Source organism: Hemicordylus capensis, chromosome 14 (assembly GCF_027244095.1).
Source record: "Hemicordylus capensis ecotype Gifberg chromosome 14, rHemCap1.1.pri, whole genome shotgun sequence".
NCBI lineage: Eukaryota > Metazoa > Chordata > Lepidosauria > Squamata > Cordylidae > Hemicordylus > Hemicordylus capensis.
This window is the reverse complement of record NC_069670.1, coordinates 12,866,356-12,885,598: the sequence shown is the minus strand read 5'-3', so window position 1 is coordinate 12,885,598 and position 19,243 is coordinate 12,866,356. Positions and strand designations below refer to the sequence as shown.

The 19,243-nt window shown below is 54.0% G+C and overlaps 2 protein-coding genes across 7 annotated transcripts in view; one reads left to right on the top strand and one right to left on the bottom strand.

Moving 5' to 3' along the window:
• Positions 1-19,243, top strand: part of TDRD10 (tudor domain containing 10) — a 46,040-nt gene that overhangs the window by 1,579 nt on the left and 25,218 nt on the right. For 2 of the 6 annotated variants that reach the window (XM_053277343.1, XM_053277346.1), the window contains exon 1: positions 3,959-4,023. The exons of 1 other annotated variant lie outside the window; for it this stretch is intronic. In XM_053277343.1, the coding sequence (XP_053133318.1) occupies positions 3,974-4,023 (50 nt within the window). In that variant the 5' untranslated portion in view covers positions 3,959-3,973. Of the gene's footprint in view, positions 1-3,958; positions 4,024-14,933; positions 15,012-16,966; positions 17,156-19,243 lie in introns of those variants that run through there. 3 more of the 6 variants (XM_053277349.1, XM_053277344.1, XM_053277347.1) reach the window with 3 other exon arrangements.
• SHE (Src homology 2 domain containing E) lies at positions 1,955-18,385 on the bottom strand. Its single transcript, XM_053277340.1, has 6 exons — positions 16,706-18,385; positions 13,796-13,922; positions 10,507-10,767; positions 9,191-9,368; positions 6,808-6,927; positions 1,955-4,427 (listed from the first exon to the last, which is right to left on the bottom strand). The coding sequence occupies exons 1-6, from the start codon at positions 17,189-17,191 to the stop codon at positions 4,235-4,237; spliced, it is 1,365 nt and encodes a 454-aa protein (XP_053133315.1). The 5' UTR covers positions 17,192-18,385; the 3' UTR covers positions 1,955-4,234.

Sequence of the window (19,243 nt, the reverse complement as noted above, 5' to 3'; positions counted from 1 at the left end):
TTGACAATACTGAGCTCGATGGACCAAGGGTCTGACTCGTTAAAAGGCAGCCTCCTGGGGAAACAATAATCCCACTGGGTGTGCCAATGCCATTTGTCAAATCTCAGCCAGGACTTTAAAAAAAATTGGTGCACAGGCTGTTGTGAAAATGTATAGCCATGTTAATTCTGTGGCATGCCCGAACTGCGACTTGACTTCAAGTCAACCACAGGGGGGCAGTGTCAACTCAGTCATGTCGAATATCCACCGCGGAAGCCTTTGGACAGCAGTTTTCAGACTGGGGAGATTCCAGGTTCAATACCGCTGGGAGAGACTCCTGCCTAAAACTCCGGGGAGCTGCTGCCAGTCAGAATAGGCAGTATTGGGCTAGACGGACCAAGGGACTGACTCCGTAGAAGGCAGCTCCCTACAGTAACCCTAATGGTTCGTAATAAGATTGTGAGAACAGCTGTGCTGAATAGGAGACATCTGGGAAAGCTAGACGCAGGGCACAAAGGTGATGTCTCCCTTGGTTATCCTCAACAACAAGATACCCAAAGGTAGATTTCCTTTGACTGTGGAAGCTTCACACGAAGAGCTCTGTTGGCTCAGATGAAAGATCTAAGGAAACCACCATCTTGTTCCCCACAGCGGCTAACCAGATGCCTCTGGGAAGCCCACCAGCAGGGCACAGAGGCGAACAACCCCCCTCCCACCCTCATTGGCAGCTGGCATTCAGAGGTAGACTGCTGCTGTCGAAGGAGGTTCCACTTCCTGGCCAAATAGCCATTGATACCCTATGAATTTGTCGGAGCCCCCCTTTATAGCCATCTGGTGGCACCACCCCAGAGCTGTGTCCGTGAGCAGGCCCGACCTCTGGGAAAGGGCAGTGTCGCTCCAAAGTCTGTTGTTCTTTAAGACAGGAAGTGGAAACAATTCCGGGATTTTCTTGCCTTTCTCATGAGCTCTTCCTGCCAGGGTGACTCCGCTCAATCACTGCAGAAAGAGGAAGCGAGAGCGAGACGGCCTTCGATGGGCAGCCCCGCCCGTGAATCACACAGCGCCGTTGCGGGCGTGTGCAGAGATGTGGCCATTGGTTCTGTCCCCTCCGCCCCCAGATGAATAACCATTTAAGTCTGTTCTCGAAATAGGCTGGGGCGTGGGAGGAAAAAATGTCCGTCCAGGCTCTCTTAGCCCAGACTGGAAAAGGTGGGTCCGGCATTCCCAAAACAGGCGGCCATTTTGCTGTTGGTGCCAATGTCCTGTGGCGACGTGATGTGCCTGCAAGAAATGGACTGAAGTGGTTCACGGCCTATATTCCCAGTGTCCCTACATGTTGCCTTTTGGGGGGGCGCTGAAATGTTCACTCCCTTCTGAAGGTCTTGAGGAGGGTTTGAATGCATGAGCACCCCGAAACTTTCCGTCCTGCAGTAAAGGAAAAGCGGGCCGCCGAGTTGGCGTCAACTCACGGTGCCCTGTGGTTATCTTTGGTAGAATACAAAGTCAGGAAAGTTGAAGGGAGGAGAGCTGGCCCTGCAGTAGCGGGCATGAATGGCTCCCCTTGCTAAGCCGGGTCTGCCTTGGTTTGCATTTGGATGGGAGACATGAGCGCTGTAGCTCCGCGGGAGAGCGTGTGCTTTGCAAGCAGAAGTTCCCAGGTTCAATCCCTGGCAGCATCTCCAGGTCGTGACTGGCTACACTGCATGGCTGTGTCTCTAGGCCATTGGCTTTGAGGGATCCCGGTTGGATCTCAGCCTAACCTACTTCACAGGGTTGTTGTGAGGAGAAACTTAAGTATGCAGTACTCTGGGTTCCTTGGAGGAAGAGCAGGATAGAAAATGTAAATAAATAAATATAAATATAAATATATATAAATACTGCCCAGAGCAGCTTTGGGGTGTGTGTGTGTGTGTGTGTGTCTTTCCTGGCTCAATCATGCCCCCTTTAGCAAACAGAAGATGCGATTTTCAACCAGTGATGAATTCTACACTTTATTTCACATTCTGTCTATGGACATATTCGAAAACGCAGCACCCCAGCTTTCGCTGTTCTCTGCCCCTGCAGTTCAGACGTTCTGTCTTTTCCCAAATGACCTGATTAAGAGACATTTTATTGGCATCTTTATCTTGGCTGTCATCCACGCTTGTTGTCAACGGGGCGTTTTTCACACAGCAAGGCTTTATTGCGAATTTACTGCGAGGCTTTACTGTTGTACTCTCTCCCCTGTATTCTCTGACCGTACACCTTTCTCCGTCCCGTATGCCCATGAGTGGCGCAGATACCTTTGGACCGATTCACAGGGAAAGGAGAATTTAAGAGGAAACTCTGGACGGCAGGGGTGACTCTGCATTCAGACCCTTCCTCAAATGTGGGCCCCCAGATGTTGTTGGGACTGCAGTTCGCATCATCCTGCCGCACAACGACCTTTGTCGTTGGACTACAACTCCCACCGTCCCCTGCTGCAATGACCTTGTGGCAGATGATGGGTGTTGCAGTCCAGCGGTTGGGGACGCAAGCTTCGGTACCCCTGTTCCTGGTGTTATGGGTGCATATATGGCTTCTCTGCCCACACTTGTCTTCTCCCCCTGCCCTGACTATTCTGTTACCTTCTTCCCATCCGCTTCTTCCCTAACCCTCACTTTTGCCTCGTATTGCTGGAAGACCTCTGGCTTCAGAATCACTCCTCAAATAACAGCGGAAATTCACCCTGTGGCAACCAAGTGGCGCCGTCTGCATCGGTTCTAGAAGTAGGTGTGAGAAAAATGTGTCAGGGCGCTGGGGTGGGTCTTGAACCAGGGCGCCTAGCCCCCGGAAGCCCTGTGCCTGACTCCCAAATCCACGCTTCCACGCCCGGGTATTGCTGTGCCAGAGCGCCCCCTAGGTGGCACTACCCACCAGCTGACCTCACGGGCCAATCCCGGCTCACCTGAGACTATAAAAAGCCTCAGCCTCGGAACTCTCGCATCAGTCCCAGCCATTCGTCGCTACGAGCTGCAGATGCCTCTCTCTGAAACTCAGCCCTCAACCTGGGTGCTTTCCAGATTAGCCGCTCAACAGGAGCAACATGCTTCCGTTCGGGCAAATCGCTTTCAAAACGTCAACAGCAGGGGGAGCAGTCTCGCGGAAACGGACAACCCCGGGAAAAACCAGCAACTTCCTTACGCCGGATATACGATGTCTTAGCTCTATATCGCAGCGATTAAATTCGAAACGAGGCACTGGCAATGTGAACGGCCCCCTGCTGTCCGTGTAGGGACTGCGGTGTCACGAAACAGGAAGTGTGGAAGCACCCTTCCGAGATCCGACGCAACCCCGTTGCAGGGTCTAATCTGGAAAGCACCCTGGCATAAGAGGTTAGCTCCGTCCTCAGCTCCAGCTGACTGGACAGTGTTCTTGCCTCGGCAGCACCCGAGAACTGAGACCCCTGCCACGGCCTGAGCAAGTATGATAGTTGGGAACCTTGAAATCTGGGTATATCTGAAATATTCCGGCAGCCCTATGGGAAACCGGCACCCACAGATTTGATGCTGGTTCCCCCTGCAGTGACTAGGGAACCTAAACATTTGGGTGTGTTTCCCCCTCACTCCAGCTTCAAAGTCTTATTTAAACAACCACAACATCCAAAGTGGTTTTCCTGAATACTGTCAGAACCCAATTTTCTCTCAGAAGTATAAGGGTTTGTGTCCCCCCCATAGGAATGAATGGTAGCCATTTGCCCATAAGGGAGAAAGGGGGCACTTGGGGGCAAGACTACGGTAAAACCTAAGCCTCCTCCTTCCCTGTGGACCCCAATATCTAACATGAGAAGGTTTCATGCCCTGCTCTGACTTTGCCCCCGGTTTCAGCCGGTTCACTACGTCCCGACTGCCATAGAACTGACTGGGAACCCTCGAGATTCCTTCGGAGCTCCGCCCCTTCATTTGCATAGCAAATTTGTAGGCGTGACGGAATGCTTGGGAGCTGGTTTGTCTTCTAGAAACGCCTCTCCTTGGAAATGCTCAAGCTTGGGAAGACCCCAGAAATCTGCTTCCAAGTTCATGTTGGGTGAGACTTTGGGGCAGACGGTGGCCCTAGTTTATATTCGAGGCTCTGAGCAGGGGCTAGTTCTGTGGGGAATGTGTGAATGGAAGGGGGCAGGCCGCAAGGGGCAAGGAAAGGGCAAAGACAGAGGCTGTCATCGGGGGGGGGTACATGGGTGCAAAGGTATCCCACCACCCATATTTCTCCAGCTGACACAGTCCCGATGGTGCGGGGGTTAATGGATCTTGCTGGGTAGCGGAACCGGATAGCGGAGGGTCATATGCTCTGCCCCTTTGAAGGGGAGTTTCTCGGTGGAGTAGTAACGCACGACTTCGGGGACGCTGTTGAAGAGGCCGCTGGTCTGGTTCAGGGTGAATTTGTGGTCCTTTGTCTGGGCCACGATGATGTGGACGCAACCTTGGCTGGTCCTGGTGGGGAGGAAAAGAGCACATCTATGTGAACGGGGGCGCACGTGATCTGGTTTGGTGTCGCCTCCCTGGGCGCTTAATTCTACAACGAGGCAGCTCTCGAAGGTCTCAGGGAGGCGTCTCTCCCAGCCCGGCCTGGAGATGCTGCCAGCCGGGGACCGAACCTAGCACCTTCTGCGCGCAAGGCAGGTTCTCTGCCACTGAGCTACGGCCCCGTCCCTGTCTCCAGGAAGCTGTCTTATAACCGAGTCAGACCCTTGGTCCATCTGGCTCAGTATAGTCTACACCGGGGGTTCCCAACCTTGGGTACTGCAGATATTGGCTGGACTACAACTCCCATCATCCCCAGCTTCAGTTTATTGTGGAAGGCCACAGGTGGGGAACCCTACTCTATACTGACTGGCGGCAGCAGCAGCTCTCCATGGCTTCAGGCAGGAGTCCTTCCCAGCCCTACCTGGAGATGCTGCCAGCCCGGGATGGGTCCTGGGGCCTTCTGCATGCCAGTGGGCAGATGCCCCATCACTGAGATATGGCACCACCCCAATGTCCCCCCTTCTCCTCCTTCTTTACCGTGCGGCTTGTCCACGGCAGCACAAGCAGCTAGGGAGTTATTCCCCCGAGCCACTTGCTATGGTTTCTCTTTGAGCCACCCTGCTTTTTCCTCGGATGCACCCCCGGGCATTGAACCCCTGACCACAGGACTCTCGGTTGCTAGACAAATCCTATCAACAACTTTTTTGGTCTGGATACGAAGCTGAGGGACAACCTCATAGGACTTCTTCCGTGCCAAACCATGGGTCCATTTAGCTCGGTGTTGTCAACCCAGACAGGCAGCGGCTTCTCCAAGGTGGCAGGCAGGAGTCTCTCTCTCTCTGCCCTACCCTGGAGATGCTGCCAGGGAGGGAACTGGGAACCTTGGAACCCCTCACATGCCATCTCCCATTCAAATGCAAACCAGGGAGGACTCTGCTTAGCAGAGTCCCCTGCTACCTGGACAAAAGAAGCACCTGTTAGAAGTGGCGATTCTCTTGTATTTAGCAGGGGGAGAGCAACCGGCCCTCTCCACCCCCAGCACAGTGCCTCCAATGACTCTTGCTGGGGTCTATCTTATGGTTTCTGTTTAGACTGTGAGCCCTTTGGGGACAGGGAGCCACCTTATTTAATTCATTTATGTCTCTGTAAACCGCTTTGGGGACTTTGAATATCCATCAGATTTGTCGTCGCTTCTCTGCTCCCTCCTCCTCCTCCTGCCCGGCCTGCGCTGGTTCTCAGTCGCTTCCCTTCCCTGCTCCGATTGTTCCAAAGCGAGGGGCTCAGCATCCTGAGGAAGGAAGCGTGAGCCGCGCCCGGGCCAGTGATCCCCTGGAGAAGGCACAGCGGCTGCAACAGGGTAGCAGGGATGGAGAGGCTGAAGCCAGGGGGGTGCAAAAGGCAGGAGGAGGAGGAGGGGGGGCTCTTTCCTCCCCCCCCCCGTGCTCCACTGTTCTTTACCAGCCAAAAGAAAATCTGCGGGCGACGGTGGCTCCCAAGGCAGGGATTGGTGACTAGGAGCAGCTAGAGCTCAGTGGCAGAGCCGAAGGTCCCCGGTTCAGTCCCTGGCAGCATCTCCAGGTAGGGCTGGGGGAGAGACTCCTTCCTGGAACCTTAGAGAGCTGCTGCCAGTCAGTGCAGACCGTGCTGGGCTACAGGGAACCACGGCCTGACTCAGGCTGGCAGCTTCATCATAACCATCCAGCGCTCGGTGGTAGAGCGTCTGCTTTCATGCAGAGGTGCCGGGATCCATCCCTGGCTGCATTTGGGAGAGACTCCTGCCTAGAAACCTTGGAGGGCTGCTGCCAGTCAGGGTTGGCAATCTTTAGTACATTTCTTTACACTCCATCCCTCCCTCCAAGCGGTGCACTACTGCTCGGGTTGGCTCATAAAATCGGTAAAACAGTCATCATATAAAACCAAATAAAAGCAGTAAAATGGAAGTTAAAAGACCCGGCTAAAACCACATTTAGGAGTTAAACTGAAAACCCACCACATCTGAACGGATAAGACATTTTAAAGCCCCTCTCCTTACAAGAAGGGGGTTGGTCTTTCAAAATACTGAACTATCGATCCATGCCAGTCAGGACTGCCGATTCCCCTTGGGTGGAAATTGCACTCTGCACATGCCCAGGGGCGCTGTCCTGACCCCTTGTCCCCTTCACATGTTACCCTGGCTGTACCGCGTCTCTGCAAGACGACCCGTCTTTCCCCCCTTTCTCTCTCTCCCCTCTCCTGCTCTTTTCCGTCTCGTGGGGATGGCAAGGCCTTCACTGGTGGACCCAGCCCCGTAAGTCGGGGCTTGCTGTTTCCCTCTCCAGCTTTCCCGTCTCCAGCTCCAGGCACTCACTTCAGGGCGATGGAGTATTTGCTGGTGCCCGTCTCGCTGGTCCGCACCAGGTATCCCGCTTCCCGGCACGGCTGCAGCCGGTTCTCCGCCTCGGCTCGCGTGATGGCGCCGTGGAACCAACTGCGTGGGAGGGAGAGCGTGAGCTTGCGGGCAGGTTGGGCCAGACCCTGGGGCAACGGGGCCGAGAAAGGGGGCCGGGGTGCGGGGCCGGGGTGTTGGGGCCCGACGCCAGTCCTGCGGGATCTACAGTCACCTCAAGTGGTGGCTTGAGGGGGCGGAGCTAGATACAAAGTGGTGGCTTGAGGGGGCGGGGCCAGGTACAAAATAGTGGCTCGAGGGGGCGGAGCTAGATACAAAGTGGTGGCTTGAGGGGGCGGGGCCAGGTAAAAATGGTGGCTCAAGGGGGCGGAGCTAGATACAAAGTGGTGGCTTGAGGGGGCGGGGCCAGGTACAAAATGGTGGTTCAGGGAAGCAGATTGTACCCACTGAGTCACGCACCAAGATGACATATGCAGACAGGTCCAAATTGACGTCTGGGTTATTACTGATCTGAAATTCGAACTCGGAACTCTCAGCTGGCCAGCAGAGCTTCACAAAGGCCTGGCCAAAGGCAACCAGGGCACAGCTCTATTTTAGAGGTGAAGATCACTAAGCAACTAGTTCAAGGCCAGCCGTGGCGGAGAATGTCCTCTCCTTGCATTGCTGAGGACGAGCAAGTTGTGCCAGTGATCTTAAGCATTTAGTCCCATTTTACAGATGGGGAAGACTGGGATTTGGGGAGAGACAGCTTGCCCATGGGCCTGTTTCTGTTGCTACTGTAGTTAAATAACTGGGTAACGGCTGCAGATCCACTAGTAGATGCTGATTCTGCCCACTATAGCGGAGACGGCTCTTTGGGGTGGACAGGATCTTACAAGCTCAGACATCACCAGAAAGGCTTTTGCACAGCTCCATAAAACTGCTGCGTTGGATTGAACCAAAGGTTGCACTGCCCCAGTATCCAGATTCTGATAACGGGCCGCTGGATAGACCCTGGGAAGTTCCAGAGCAGGGCGTGGGGAGAAGGCCACCCTGGAGGTTCGGCAGCTGGGCATTATGGGTACGGAGCTTTCGGATGCGAAGCTTCCATTTCTTAGCTCTTGTAACTGATAGCTGCCGATAGCTCTCTCCGCTGCGGATTTCTCTAATCCCCCCTTTTAAAAAAGCTACTTATCCTCATTGCCATAGCAACATCCCATGGCAATTAACTCCCTGGTTCCTTATGAGTCTCACTAAGAGCTTCCTTTCGTCCGCCCTTGAACCCGTCGCCAGAACATTCATTCACCCAGCGAACTTACATTCTTGAGTTTTGAGAGAGGGCGGACGAACCCCTCTATTCACCCGTTATCCGGCATTTGTGGATTTGTTTTCTAAACCTCTTAACGGGTCCTCTTTTGGTCACCGTTTTTCCAAAGCCACAAAGAAAGCGGGGGGGGGGGGGCGCATTATTGAAGGTTTTGTTTGGAAGAGTTACTGTCCCTTTCTCTACGCCAAAGACCAGCCCTGCCAACTATTTAAAACTGAGTTTTCTCTCAGCCCTCTTGCTTTGCAGGGGCGGCCATTGCATGAGGCACGGTGGTGCAGCTGCCTCAGGCGGTAGATTGCTGGGATGCCAGCGGGGTGGCAAAAAGAGCAGCTCTTTGGATTGACCTGACCCTGGCAAACTTTGTAGGGAGTATCTGTCCTCACCCTTCTGGCAGGAGATGAGAGGAGGCTGTGGGCCACCTTCCCTCCTCCGTGCCCCCTCTGCACCTCCAAAGCTTGCAAGGGACAGTTTTGAAAGGGGGCTGCTCCCCACTGGGGCGTGCAGCAAGGCAGATTCTGCGCCTCACCTCAGATGCCACGGGGGCGCCCCTGTTGCTTTGGAGGGCAGGTGGGTTGACCCCTGCGAACTGAGCAAAGGGGCACCTTTCAAAGAGGCGGTTTTCTTCTATTTAGCAGGGGGAGAGCAACTGGCCCTCTCCAACGCCAGCACAGCATCCCTCCAGCGGCTGTTGTGGGTGTCAACCTTGCGTTTCTTTTTAGGCTGTGTGCCTTTCAGGACAGGGAATCATCTTATTTATTTATCTATCTACGTTTGCTGGTCAATTACTGAATAAACTTATATCTATCTTTATTTATCTACGTAAACTGCTTTGCAAACGTTTGCTGAAAAGCAAAAATAAATATAAATATTGGTGGTGGTAGTGGAGTGTTTGTGTGTCCCTCAGGGGCATATTTTCAGGTGATAAAGGTGAAAATGGCCACCAGGACCTATGTTGCTTTCTTTGCGGCATGCACACAGTGCTAGTCAGAATCTCGGCCACCGCGTCTTCCCCCTCCCCGCCTCAGCACGATGTCTTACGGTTGCTTTTCCAGTGGGAGGGTAGGGTCCATGCGCTCCCCGTCTGCAACAGGGTCCGTCGCCAGCGTGGGTTTCACCATCTTGGAGGGCCAGCTCCTCTGGCGGCGATGCTGTTGGCGTGGAGGGGTTGGTGCCTCTTCCTTGGACGCGGTGGCCTTCTCTGACCCCTCAAACTGGACTGAAAGGGAGGAGGAGGTGGTGGGGTAAGAGGCCTGCCCCACACTGCCGTGGGGCTCCAGTGATATGGTTGGGCACAGCATGAACACTGCTATGTCACCACAGTCAGGTAAATACCATATTTACCTGCATCCAAGACTAGGTTTCCCCCCAAGTTCTTGGATGTTAGGAATCAGGAGGTTGTCTTAAATTCAAAGTCCTGTTCCTTTCAGGTAAATGCAGGTAGAATCCGTGTTTAACCTCTGCTTTCAAGGGGGGGTCGTCCTAAATTCAGAATCATTTTCTATTCGGGGAAATACGGCAAGGCAGAGTGTTGCAGAGATTCAGCTGCCCCTCAGGTTTATTGGAGGACCCTGAGGTATACTGCTCCTGAACACAGAGGTTTCATTTAACTATCCTGCCCACTTTTAAAGCCCTCTAAGCGAAAAGCTGCCGCCTCATCCTATGGCAGTGAGTCCCATAGGTGAATTCCACTTCATGTGAAGAAGGCATTTCTTTTACCTGTCCTGAATCTATTTCCAGTTAATTTTATTAGACAAACTACATGGGGGAGAAATATTTTCCCCTCTCTGCTTGCTTCACACCATGCATAATTTTATAAACTTTCCCCGTCTCCACCCTGGATGGTATTTCATAGCTGACAGTTTTGGAGGTGTCATAATTACTAACTAGCCTAAAGGATATAAAATATCACATTGGATTTAAAATCTGGAGTGGCAGAACTGGAAACGTGGGCTACATCCTAGCCAACACTCCCTTCAGCGCTCACTTTTCACAGCCGCATGACAGGCAGAAACCCAACAGGGGAAGCTTGCCCCACCATGGGGATTTCTGTGGCAGGAAAAACTTCCCATGTTGAATTCCTGCACGCCACACCGTTGCTCACGGTGCAGAAGATCGTGGCAACCCACAATCTGATCTTGACAATAAGTCTAGGCAAGATCCTAGTCCACAATGCTAGCTAGATTGCCTGCATGTATTTGTCGCTAGTTGCTTGGGGCCTTAAAAAGCAAAGAGGAGACCAACTTGGAAAAATAACACCACCTGGTTGCCTGGAGGAAATCCGTAACTCGCCGTAGGTGACCACATAAGTTGCCCTTCACAATTTGCCCCACCCCAGACTGCTTCTTGTGTGCTACCTGAGAGCGCTTTCACAATCTGATCCTTCTTCCACTCCCAAGGTTGTTCGTACTCAGCCGGGGGCCGCTCGTCGTCTTCCGGGAGGCGGGTTTCCAGCTTGGCCCCTGTCTCTGCTGGCTCGTAGGGGGTGTCGTACAGCTGGGGGGCTTTGGCCCCTGGCCGCTTGGCGGCAGGATCTCCTTTAGCCCCACTCTCGGCTGGCTCATCCAGGAGCAAGATGGCTTTGATCAGGGGGTCTTTGGAACCCCGTCTCCGGATCTCTGGGGAGGAAGCAGGGGGCAGAGGGTGAGGAGGCCTCTGGGCCAGGCCGGTTCTGCATAACCACACTCAGGGTTTCTTGATCATGTGGCAAGTTTTGCCTGGGGGTGTTTCCCCGCCTACCCTTGGGTTAGGGCCACACCACGTTGGGCCCTCTGCAGAGGCTGGATGACGACTCCCATGATTCCGGACTACTGGCGGCCACTACAGCAGGGGATGATAGGAGCAGTAGTCCAAAATCAGCTGGAGGATCGAAATTGTGTAGCCCTGAAAGCCTGTTTCACTGAGAAGGGTGTGTTTGTGTGTGTAAGGAAATGCATGCAAAGAGAGAAAAACTAAGGCATAAATAAGAGTGTGAACTGGAGAGGGAACATAGCAACATAGGAAGCCGCCTTATACTGAGTCAGACTATTGTCCATCAAATCAGTATTGTCTACACTGACTGGCAGCAGCTTCTCCAAGGGGTCAAGAGTCTTTCCCAGCCCTGCCGGGAGATGCTGCCAGAGATGGACTCTGGGGCCTCGTGCACAAAAAGCAGATGCTCTCCCACTGAGCTGCATCCCCAACCCCAAAGGCCACGGTGGCCGGGGATGATGGGAGTTGTAGTCCACCCACAAACCAGGGGCCCAAGTTTGAGAACTCTTCGTGGAACTGCTTATTCTGAACTGGTCACCGTATGGTTAGGGGTTACCGTCTGGTTTAAAATGACCCAAACATTTTAACTTGAATTTTAGTTTTGATTCACTGGTGGCGGGGGGGGGGGACCCCCTCTCTGAGCTGCCGTCTTGAGTTCAGGTTTGATCCGACTCTCTACACGGGTCACAAACAGAAGCAGCGAGCGGCCGGCGGCACGGGGAACTCCCAGGGTTGCGATCGGCTTCTTGAAAAACTCCCAGACCGTGCTGAAGTGGTTCACAAAACAGCCCCCATCCATCGGGGTTTCCGGCACGACGACTTCCTGTTATGCTACCCGGCTGTGTCAGCTTTTGGGTGGGGACGCCAGAACCCAGTGGCTGGGATCCGGTGGGTTGCTAGGCGGCCCGGCCGTGTGTGTTGTTTTTCGGGAGTGCGAAGAAAGGATTGTGTCCCGTTCCCCCCTGCCTTGACGAAGGCACTCTCTCTTTGCGGGCTCTGCCTGAATCCGCAGCCCCGAGATTTATAGCTCATCAAGCCCCGATGTGTTTACTCGGGAGCAAGCTCTGCTGGGTTCAACGGGACTGGCTACTAGAGCAGTTCCCACGAGCATAAACTGGGTAGCAGAGATGGGCCCTGCCCGGTTTCGGGAACTGGGTGGATCAAGCACCCCGTCTGATCACCTGCTTTGCGATCGAGTGTTGGATAAAAAGGGGGGGGGGCTTGATCAAGCCACCGCTGTGTAGGGAAAAATGTGACCATCCCAGATTCGGTGCCCAGCTTTTGAAAGAGGTAGGCCGGAAAGCCACCCTACCCAGCTGGGGCTTGAGAGACGGGGCTCTTATGTGATTCAACTGCTTGGATGCCTTTTGTTTGATGAATGGCAAGAATCTTCCCTTCTCGCCTGTCCTAGCACCTGGTATTCTGGAATACTACCTCCGTCCATGGAGGTTTCATTTATTTATGTATTTATTATTATTATATTTTGTTTACACAGTCAGACAGGTGTTATTGACTGGTTTGTTTTATCCAGACTTCGAGTCCTTCCCAAGGACCTGGGATGGCTGAATTTTGTTGTTGTTGTTATTTATTTATCACATTTATATACCGCCCAAACTTTCGTCTCTGGCTGTCACAGCTCCTCTGCAGATTTGTCTCCTTCCCTTTTAAAGCCAGCTAAGCTAGTGGCCTTGTTCCCACACCTTGTGGCAGTGAGTTCCACAGGACAGCCCCATCCCAAGAAAACCAGTTTTCTTCCACAGCAACTGGGATGACGGGTTCATTAAGGGCTCTGCCGTGCCTCTGTGCCCCTAGAAGCAGCAAAAAGGGGTCTTGTGGAAGCTGGACTATGGATTAACCCGTTGTTATTTAAGATTTCAACCTCACCCACTCCTCTAGCTCTGTTTCCCACTTTTCATGCGAGGCCGGGACCTCCTGAACTGCCGTCGGGGTCACTCACAACACAGCTGCCCCTTTCTCTCCCCCTCCCTGGCCTTATCTTGCCCAGCAGAGAGGCAGGAAATACAGGGATGGCTTCCTGGCCTGATTTCTTTTTCCCGTTGTTTTTTTCTTTCTTTCAGCGTTTTGTGCTCTGCCTTCCCAGCTGTGCCGAGATTTTGCTTTCTCCCTTTGATGTCGGTCAGAGTAAAACAGAGATGGCTGTTTCGCCACAGGTTTCATGCTCATGGGGTGTGACCATGGGTTTTTCACCAGGAACCCGTAACCCAAAGCAGATGCAAAATGCCGACGGAAGAGGCAGAGCAAATTCTGGATTCAGGGATGGGTCTATGGGTTGGGAAATTTAGGACTGAGAAAAGGAAGAACTTTTTCACGCAGCACATAATTAATCTATGGAACTCTCTGCCACAGGATGCAGTGCCACCCCCTCGGATGGCTTTAAAAGGGGCTTAGATGGATTCATGGAGGACAGGTCTATCAAGGGCGACTAGTCTGGTGGCTGTGGGCCACCTCCGGCCTCAGAGGCACGATGCCTCTCCATCCCAGTTGCAGGGGAGCCCCAGCAGGAGAGGGGGCGTGCCCTCCGCTCTTACCTGTGGGCTTCTCAGAGGCATCTGATGGGCCAGTGTGGGAAACAGGAGGCTGGACGAGATAAACCTTGGGCCTGATCCTGCAGGGCTGTTCTCACAGCTGGGTGGAAGAGCATCTGCTTTGCAGGCAGACAGACCCAGCTTCATTCCCAGGTAGGGCTGGCAGAGACTCCTGCCTGCAACCTTGGAAGGCTGCTGCCAGTCAGTGCTGGCAATCCCGAGCTGGGCGGACCGAGGGTCTGACTCGGCGTGGAGCACAGCCCTGCATCGGCACCACAGCGGGCGACGTGCCAGGCCCCCAAATCTGCACTTGGCTTGGGTCACCCAGCAGATGCAACCCGACACTCACCCGTAATCATCTGCTGCGCGTCGTATGGTTCCATGTACCCGTCATTCTCCCCCGGCCGTTCGGCATCGCGCTGCTCCTTGGTGCGTTTGGCGTCGTAGGGGTCGGCGTAGTCTTCTAGGATGATCAGCTTGGAGCGTGGCCAAGGGAAGGAGGAAAGGCGTCGTCATTACCGGCTTGCCAAGACATCCACCTGGATCTAGGTTTAATGTGGGTTACCTGCGTCGAAGCGATTGTGTGAAACCATGCCAAGGCGGTTCAGGGCCCCAAATGCCCACTTTGGCATGGGAACACAATCACTGAGATTCACACAATCTCAGGCCTTATATCCAGGCAATTAGCTCAGGATGGTCTGCCCAGACGGGTAGCGGCTTCTCCAAGGTTCGAGGCAGGAAATCTCTCTCAGCCCTCCCGGGAGAGGCTGCCAGGGATGGAACCCGGGGCCTTCTGCGCGCGAAGCAGAGGCTATGAGCCGCTATTCCCAATACGGCTGCATTGCACTGGTCGCGAATGAAGGATCCTGTTGTAGAAACACTGCAGAATTACCTGCCCACTCCTGCCTTTTTGAAGGAGCCGACTGGAAGGCGGTGAGGCCAGACCAGTGACTCATACAGAGACTGCAAGGCCGACTCTTTTGTGGGTGCACTGGGACCTTTAAGGATTTTGTTACTGTATATAGGAACATAGGAAACTGCCATACACTGAGTCAGACCCTTGGTCTATCTAGCTCAGTATTGTCTACACAGACAGGCAGCGGCTTCTCCAAGGTTGCAGGCAGGAATCTCTCTCAGCCCTATCTTGGAGATGCTGCCAGGGAGGGAACTTGGAACCTGCTGCTCTTCCCAGAGTGGCTCCATCCCCTGAGGGGAGTCTCTTCCAGTGCTCATATGTAGTCTCCCATTCAAATGCAAACCAGGGCAGACCCTGCTTAGCCAAGGGGACAAGTCATGCTTGCTACCACCAGACCACCTCTCCTCGGTTTGGTGCAAGGACTCCGACCATTACACATATCTTTAAAAAAAACAAACTGAGCTCAGACTCCTGAACCAGTTTGGGGAGGTTTTTCCCCATGAACAACACTGAGCCCCAAATCACAGCTGAACCAGAACTGGATTCCTAAATACAGATAACTGGTTTTCAGAAAGGAGAGATCCCGTCACCAGGCCCTCAGCTTGCAACTGTCTGCTTCAAGTCTGGCTTCCCTGTCTTCGATCCCGCCGTACGTATTTTGTTTGTGAAACCCTTTTCGAAATTCCAAAACAAGCAGTTGAAACAATACACGTTTATTTATTTATTTTAAGCTCCGTGCTGAATTCTATGCATTTGATGGAACGACATGCCAAGTCGGAATGTTTAATAGTCTGCATGGAGTCATAAATGTTTGTGGGCTTAAAGAAAACGTCTGGACCAGAACACAGGGGAACTGAAACTCAACCCCAATTTTTAGCTTACTTTCCCAAGAGAAGAAAGCTTAGGAGATCGATTGATCTCTCCCCCCACCTGACCTTAATAACTGTTCTGTTTTCATACTGGTACAAAAAAGATGCTGAAAGGCATCATCTCATACTGCGTGGGAGATGGCAATGGTCAACCCCTCCTGTATTCTACTAAAAGACAACCGCAGGGCTCTGTGGGCGCCAGGAGTCAACACCGACTCAACGGCACACTTCACTTTCTTTACAAACCCAATTTACAGCACATGGGAATGGGTTCGAGAGTGTCTTAAATTTTGATTCACCCTTAGAAGCCCTTAGAACTCACATGTTTGGAGTCCCAATACAGACCAAAGCATATAGAAGGGAGGCGTAGAATATCCAGAAGGGGGTATCTTTCCCCTTCCACCATCTTGAAACAAGATGGCGTCTGGTGAACATATGAGCACGTATGTTAGGGTTAGGGTGTGTGTTTACAGTCTGATGCAAGTTTTCAGGTCCGGGGATCAGGGACCTAGGATATCTGGGCAGGGATATTTTCATGATGGTCCCATCTTGAAAAAATGGTTACATACATTGGTATGTATATGAACCTTGAAGAGACATTCGGTATACAGGAAATTCCTCTTCTATATCTGCAATCTGCAGTTTTCACAAGTATTTATATTAAAAACCATTAACTTAGCAACACATTGCCCAATTGAACAGTGATGCCTTTTCAGCTGATTTAAAAATATGTTAAACCAATTAATCCAGGGGGTTCTCAAACTTGGGTCCCCAGACATTGGTGGGCTACAACTCCCATTGTCCCCAGGCCAGCTGTGGCTGGGGATGATGGGAATTGTAGTCCCACATCTGGAGACCCAAGTTTGATAAGGCCCAATCAGGGATGGAGTCCCTTTAAAATGGAAGCCCTGAGAGTGGATTTATAATTTAAAACAACAACAAAAAACAGATCTATATAATTTCCATGTGGCAGTATCTTTAGCTGACAGCCTCGGCACGTCCCGCATCCAAGGACGTCTTCATCTCTAGGCTTCCTTGGTGGAAAAAGCTCTTGACAAACACTGCCCCCCCCCCGCCCCATAGCTCTTCTGCCTTGCCTCAACTCAGAGTAATGAGTCTTGTGATTTTTCGGCCCTGGTTAAATGAGGCCAGAGTGAGATCAAGGAGCTCGGTTCTTAGATTAGCCGGCTTTTCTTTGGTGTGTTGGGTGTGAGAAGGAAACAGACCCCAGGCGGATGAAAGACGGGCGTCTGTGTGTGAGTGAGAGAGAGGTTAATTGGGTACCAGAGCCCAAAAGGAGATGCTATGTTGGGCAAGCCAACAGCTGGGACAAGGTCATCATATTTCAGGACAAGGACGGAAGGAAGCATGCGGGCGACCCATAATGCACCTGCCCAACGCCCCAGACATAATGTGGCACCCTTGCAAGGATGCCAGCATGGGAGTGTGTGTTTGTGGGGGGTTTCCTCCTTACCGTTGTCTCTTGTTTAGGCTTCTCTGGCTCCGGGGCAGGAACCGGAGGGGGCGCTGGTGCCGTCCCGGGGTAGTTCTTCCCGTTTTTCTCGTGGGCCTCCACTTTGATAAGCCGGTTGATGTAGGTCCCGCAGCCGGCGTTGCCCTTGGCCGTGCCCCGGGCCGGCTCCTCCGAGGGGGCGCCGTCCACCCGCGAGTTCTTGCGCATCTTCCCCGCGGCGGCCTGCAGCAGGCCTTGGAGGTTGTCCCGTGACAGCCGGCCTCCTCCGCCATCTTTCCCGGGCGCCAGCAGCGTCCGCGGGGTGCCCAGCTCGGTGGCGGAATTCTTGCGGGCCTTCCCGGGCAGCGACGCGGTGCCCGCTTCGGGCGGACACGGGCCCTTGCGGGAGGCACTGCACAGCTTCCCCGGGTTGTTGCTGCCCGGCCGGGTGCGTTCGGAAACCGTCTTCAGGTTGGACGGAAACTCCTTGAACCATTTGGCGGCCATGTGGGCAGGAGGGGGTCGGCGTTGGGGGGGCCGCGGCGAAGGAAACCCAAGGGCAAGACACCCCCCCGAGAGGGTACGGGGCTCACACCCGGACTGGCAGAGGCGGGCTTCGGGGGCTCCAGACAGGCCTTCGGCCACCCAGGGGAAGGGGGCGTATGCCCTGCACGCCCTCCGCGGAAGTCAGAAGCAGGACATGGCAAAGCCCAGTGCACAGATAATAAGAAAGGCATTCCCTGGGCAAGGAGGGAAGGAGCTGGCCAGGACTGAGACCACGCTGGACACACTCACACCTTACCCGACAGATTGCAAGCGGAGATGGTCGCTGGGATTTGGGGAAGAGAATAAGCTGGTCCCCCTAATTCTCAGTGCGCTCCTTACAAACACCCAGCAAGCAGGGCCTAGAGGCGACGCCTTCCCCCGCCCCCCGTTTCCGCCCAGCTCCCAGCAACTGCTGTTCACAGATACACTGCCTCTGAATGTGGAGGTTCCATTCAGCGATGCCAGAGAGCTACTCCATGCATTGGAGGGCAGCTGGAGGGGGGGGTGGTGGTGGTGAGGAGGGACCCCTGGGTCTCGCTTGTGCTCCGATGTTTTGCCCTCCGCGTAGACAGATGTGGGAGTCACACTCTCACCAGAGAGGCGGAGAGGTTGGAATGCCAAGAACTGGCTAAATTTAATTGGGCTAAATCTGAGCAATCGTACAGCTGAGAGTGTGTGTGTGGGGGGGGGGGTCCCTTTTCTTCTGGGCACAGGGGAATACAGACAGGTCCAGTCTTTCTAGCGTTTCAGAGGATGGGGAGCCAATTTTTGTTTGGGGTGTGTGTGTGTGTGTGGATTGTTCCTAACTTTCTGCTGGTGGTCCTTTTTGGCCGCCTAATTGCCTGGCTTCTTGATCATTCACCCCGGGGTGGGGGGAGGCGGGCAGGGTCACCCCACTCATTCACTAGTCCTGGGCACCCCGGGACTAGGGGGGAAGGGGCTCCTACGTTCCTTCAGTGCTGGGCCCCCCAATTTGAGACGGGAGCGCCTTTTCCCACGGGGGGGGTCCTGTACCCCCAGCAGCTGGGGGCCCCCAAGGCGATCCCTCCTCCTCCTCCAGCGGGGGGAATGGGTCAGGCTGCCCCCCCCCCCGGCCCTCTGGGTTACCTGCTACTGCGCGGCGGCGACTGCCCTTCTCTGCCCTGGCCAGGCGCCTCTCTCGCTGCCAGCAGGGGCGAGCGAGGAAGGGGCGGCCGGCTGGCCCCGCCGCGCCGGGCGCCTCCCCGCCCAGATCCGGAGGGGGCGGCTCTGCTGCTGCTGCTGCTCCGGGACGGGTTGCGCGGCGCAGTGGCGCCCCCCTGACCTCGCCGCCGCCGGCCCCTGCGCGGCATTTGCGCCCCCGCCGCCGGGACGGAGCCCCCTTAGCAAGGGCGCGCATCATCGCGGGGACGATCTCGGAGGGAGCGCGCGCGAGAAAGACCCCGACCACATCCTCCGCTCGCTCTCGTCGCCTGTGTCAAAGGAGAAGAGGGGGGCGCGCGCGCACCTGCGGGGCCAGGCACCTGTCCCCCCGCCCCCCCCCACCTTTGGGTCGCGCGCATCTTCCTCTCTCCAGCCTCCAGCCTCTCCATGCTTCGCGGGTGGCCCCGAATTGGCAAAGCAGCCTTCGGACCTCTCTGCACGCATCCCAGTTCGCGATTGCAAGGCGGTATATAAATTTAACAATAAATAAATAAAATAAAATAAAATAAAATAAAATGTATCTCGGTTGTCCTGCCCAAAGAACCCAGCCGCCGCCGCCCTGAAAGCGGCTTACATCGCAAAAGGTTTGGTATTATCCAGTTAGATACAAAGGCATTCCGTGAAGCCCTTTTCAAGGGTGGGAGATGTTTGTTTATTTATGGTTAAATGTATATGCCGCCTTTTTCATCAAAGCAATCCCCAGGCGGTTTACAGCAAAATTTAAAAAACCAGATTGTCATCGAAACAAAAGTTCAATTATTTGTTTCAGAAATCCAAAAAGGTGTGCCCCCTGCAGGCGGTTTACTCCAGAGCCAACCCAGGCCAACAGGA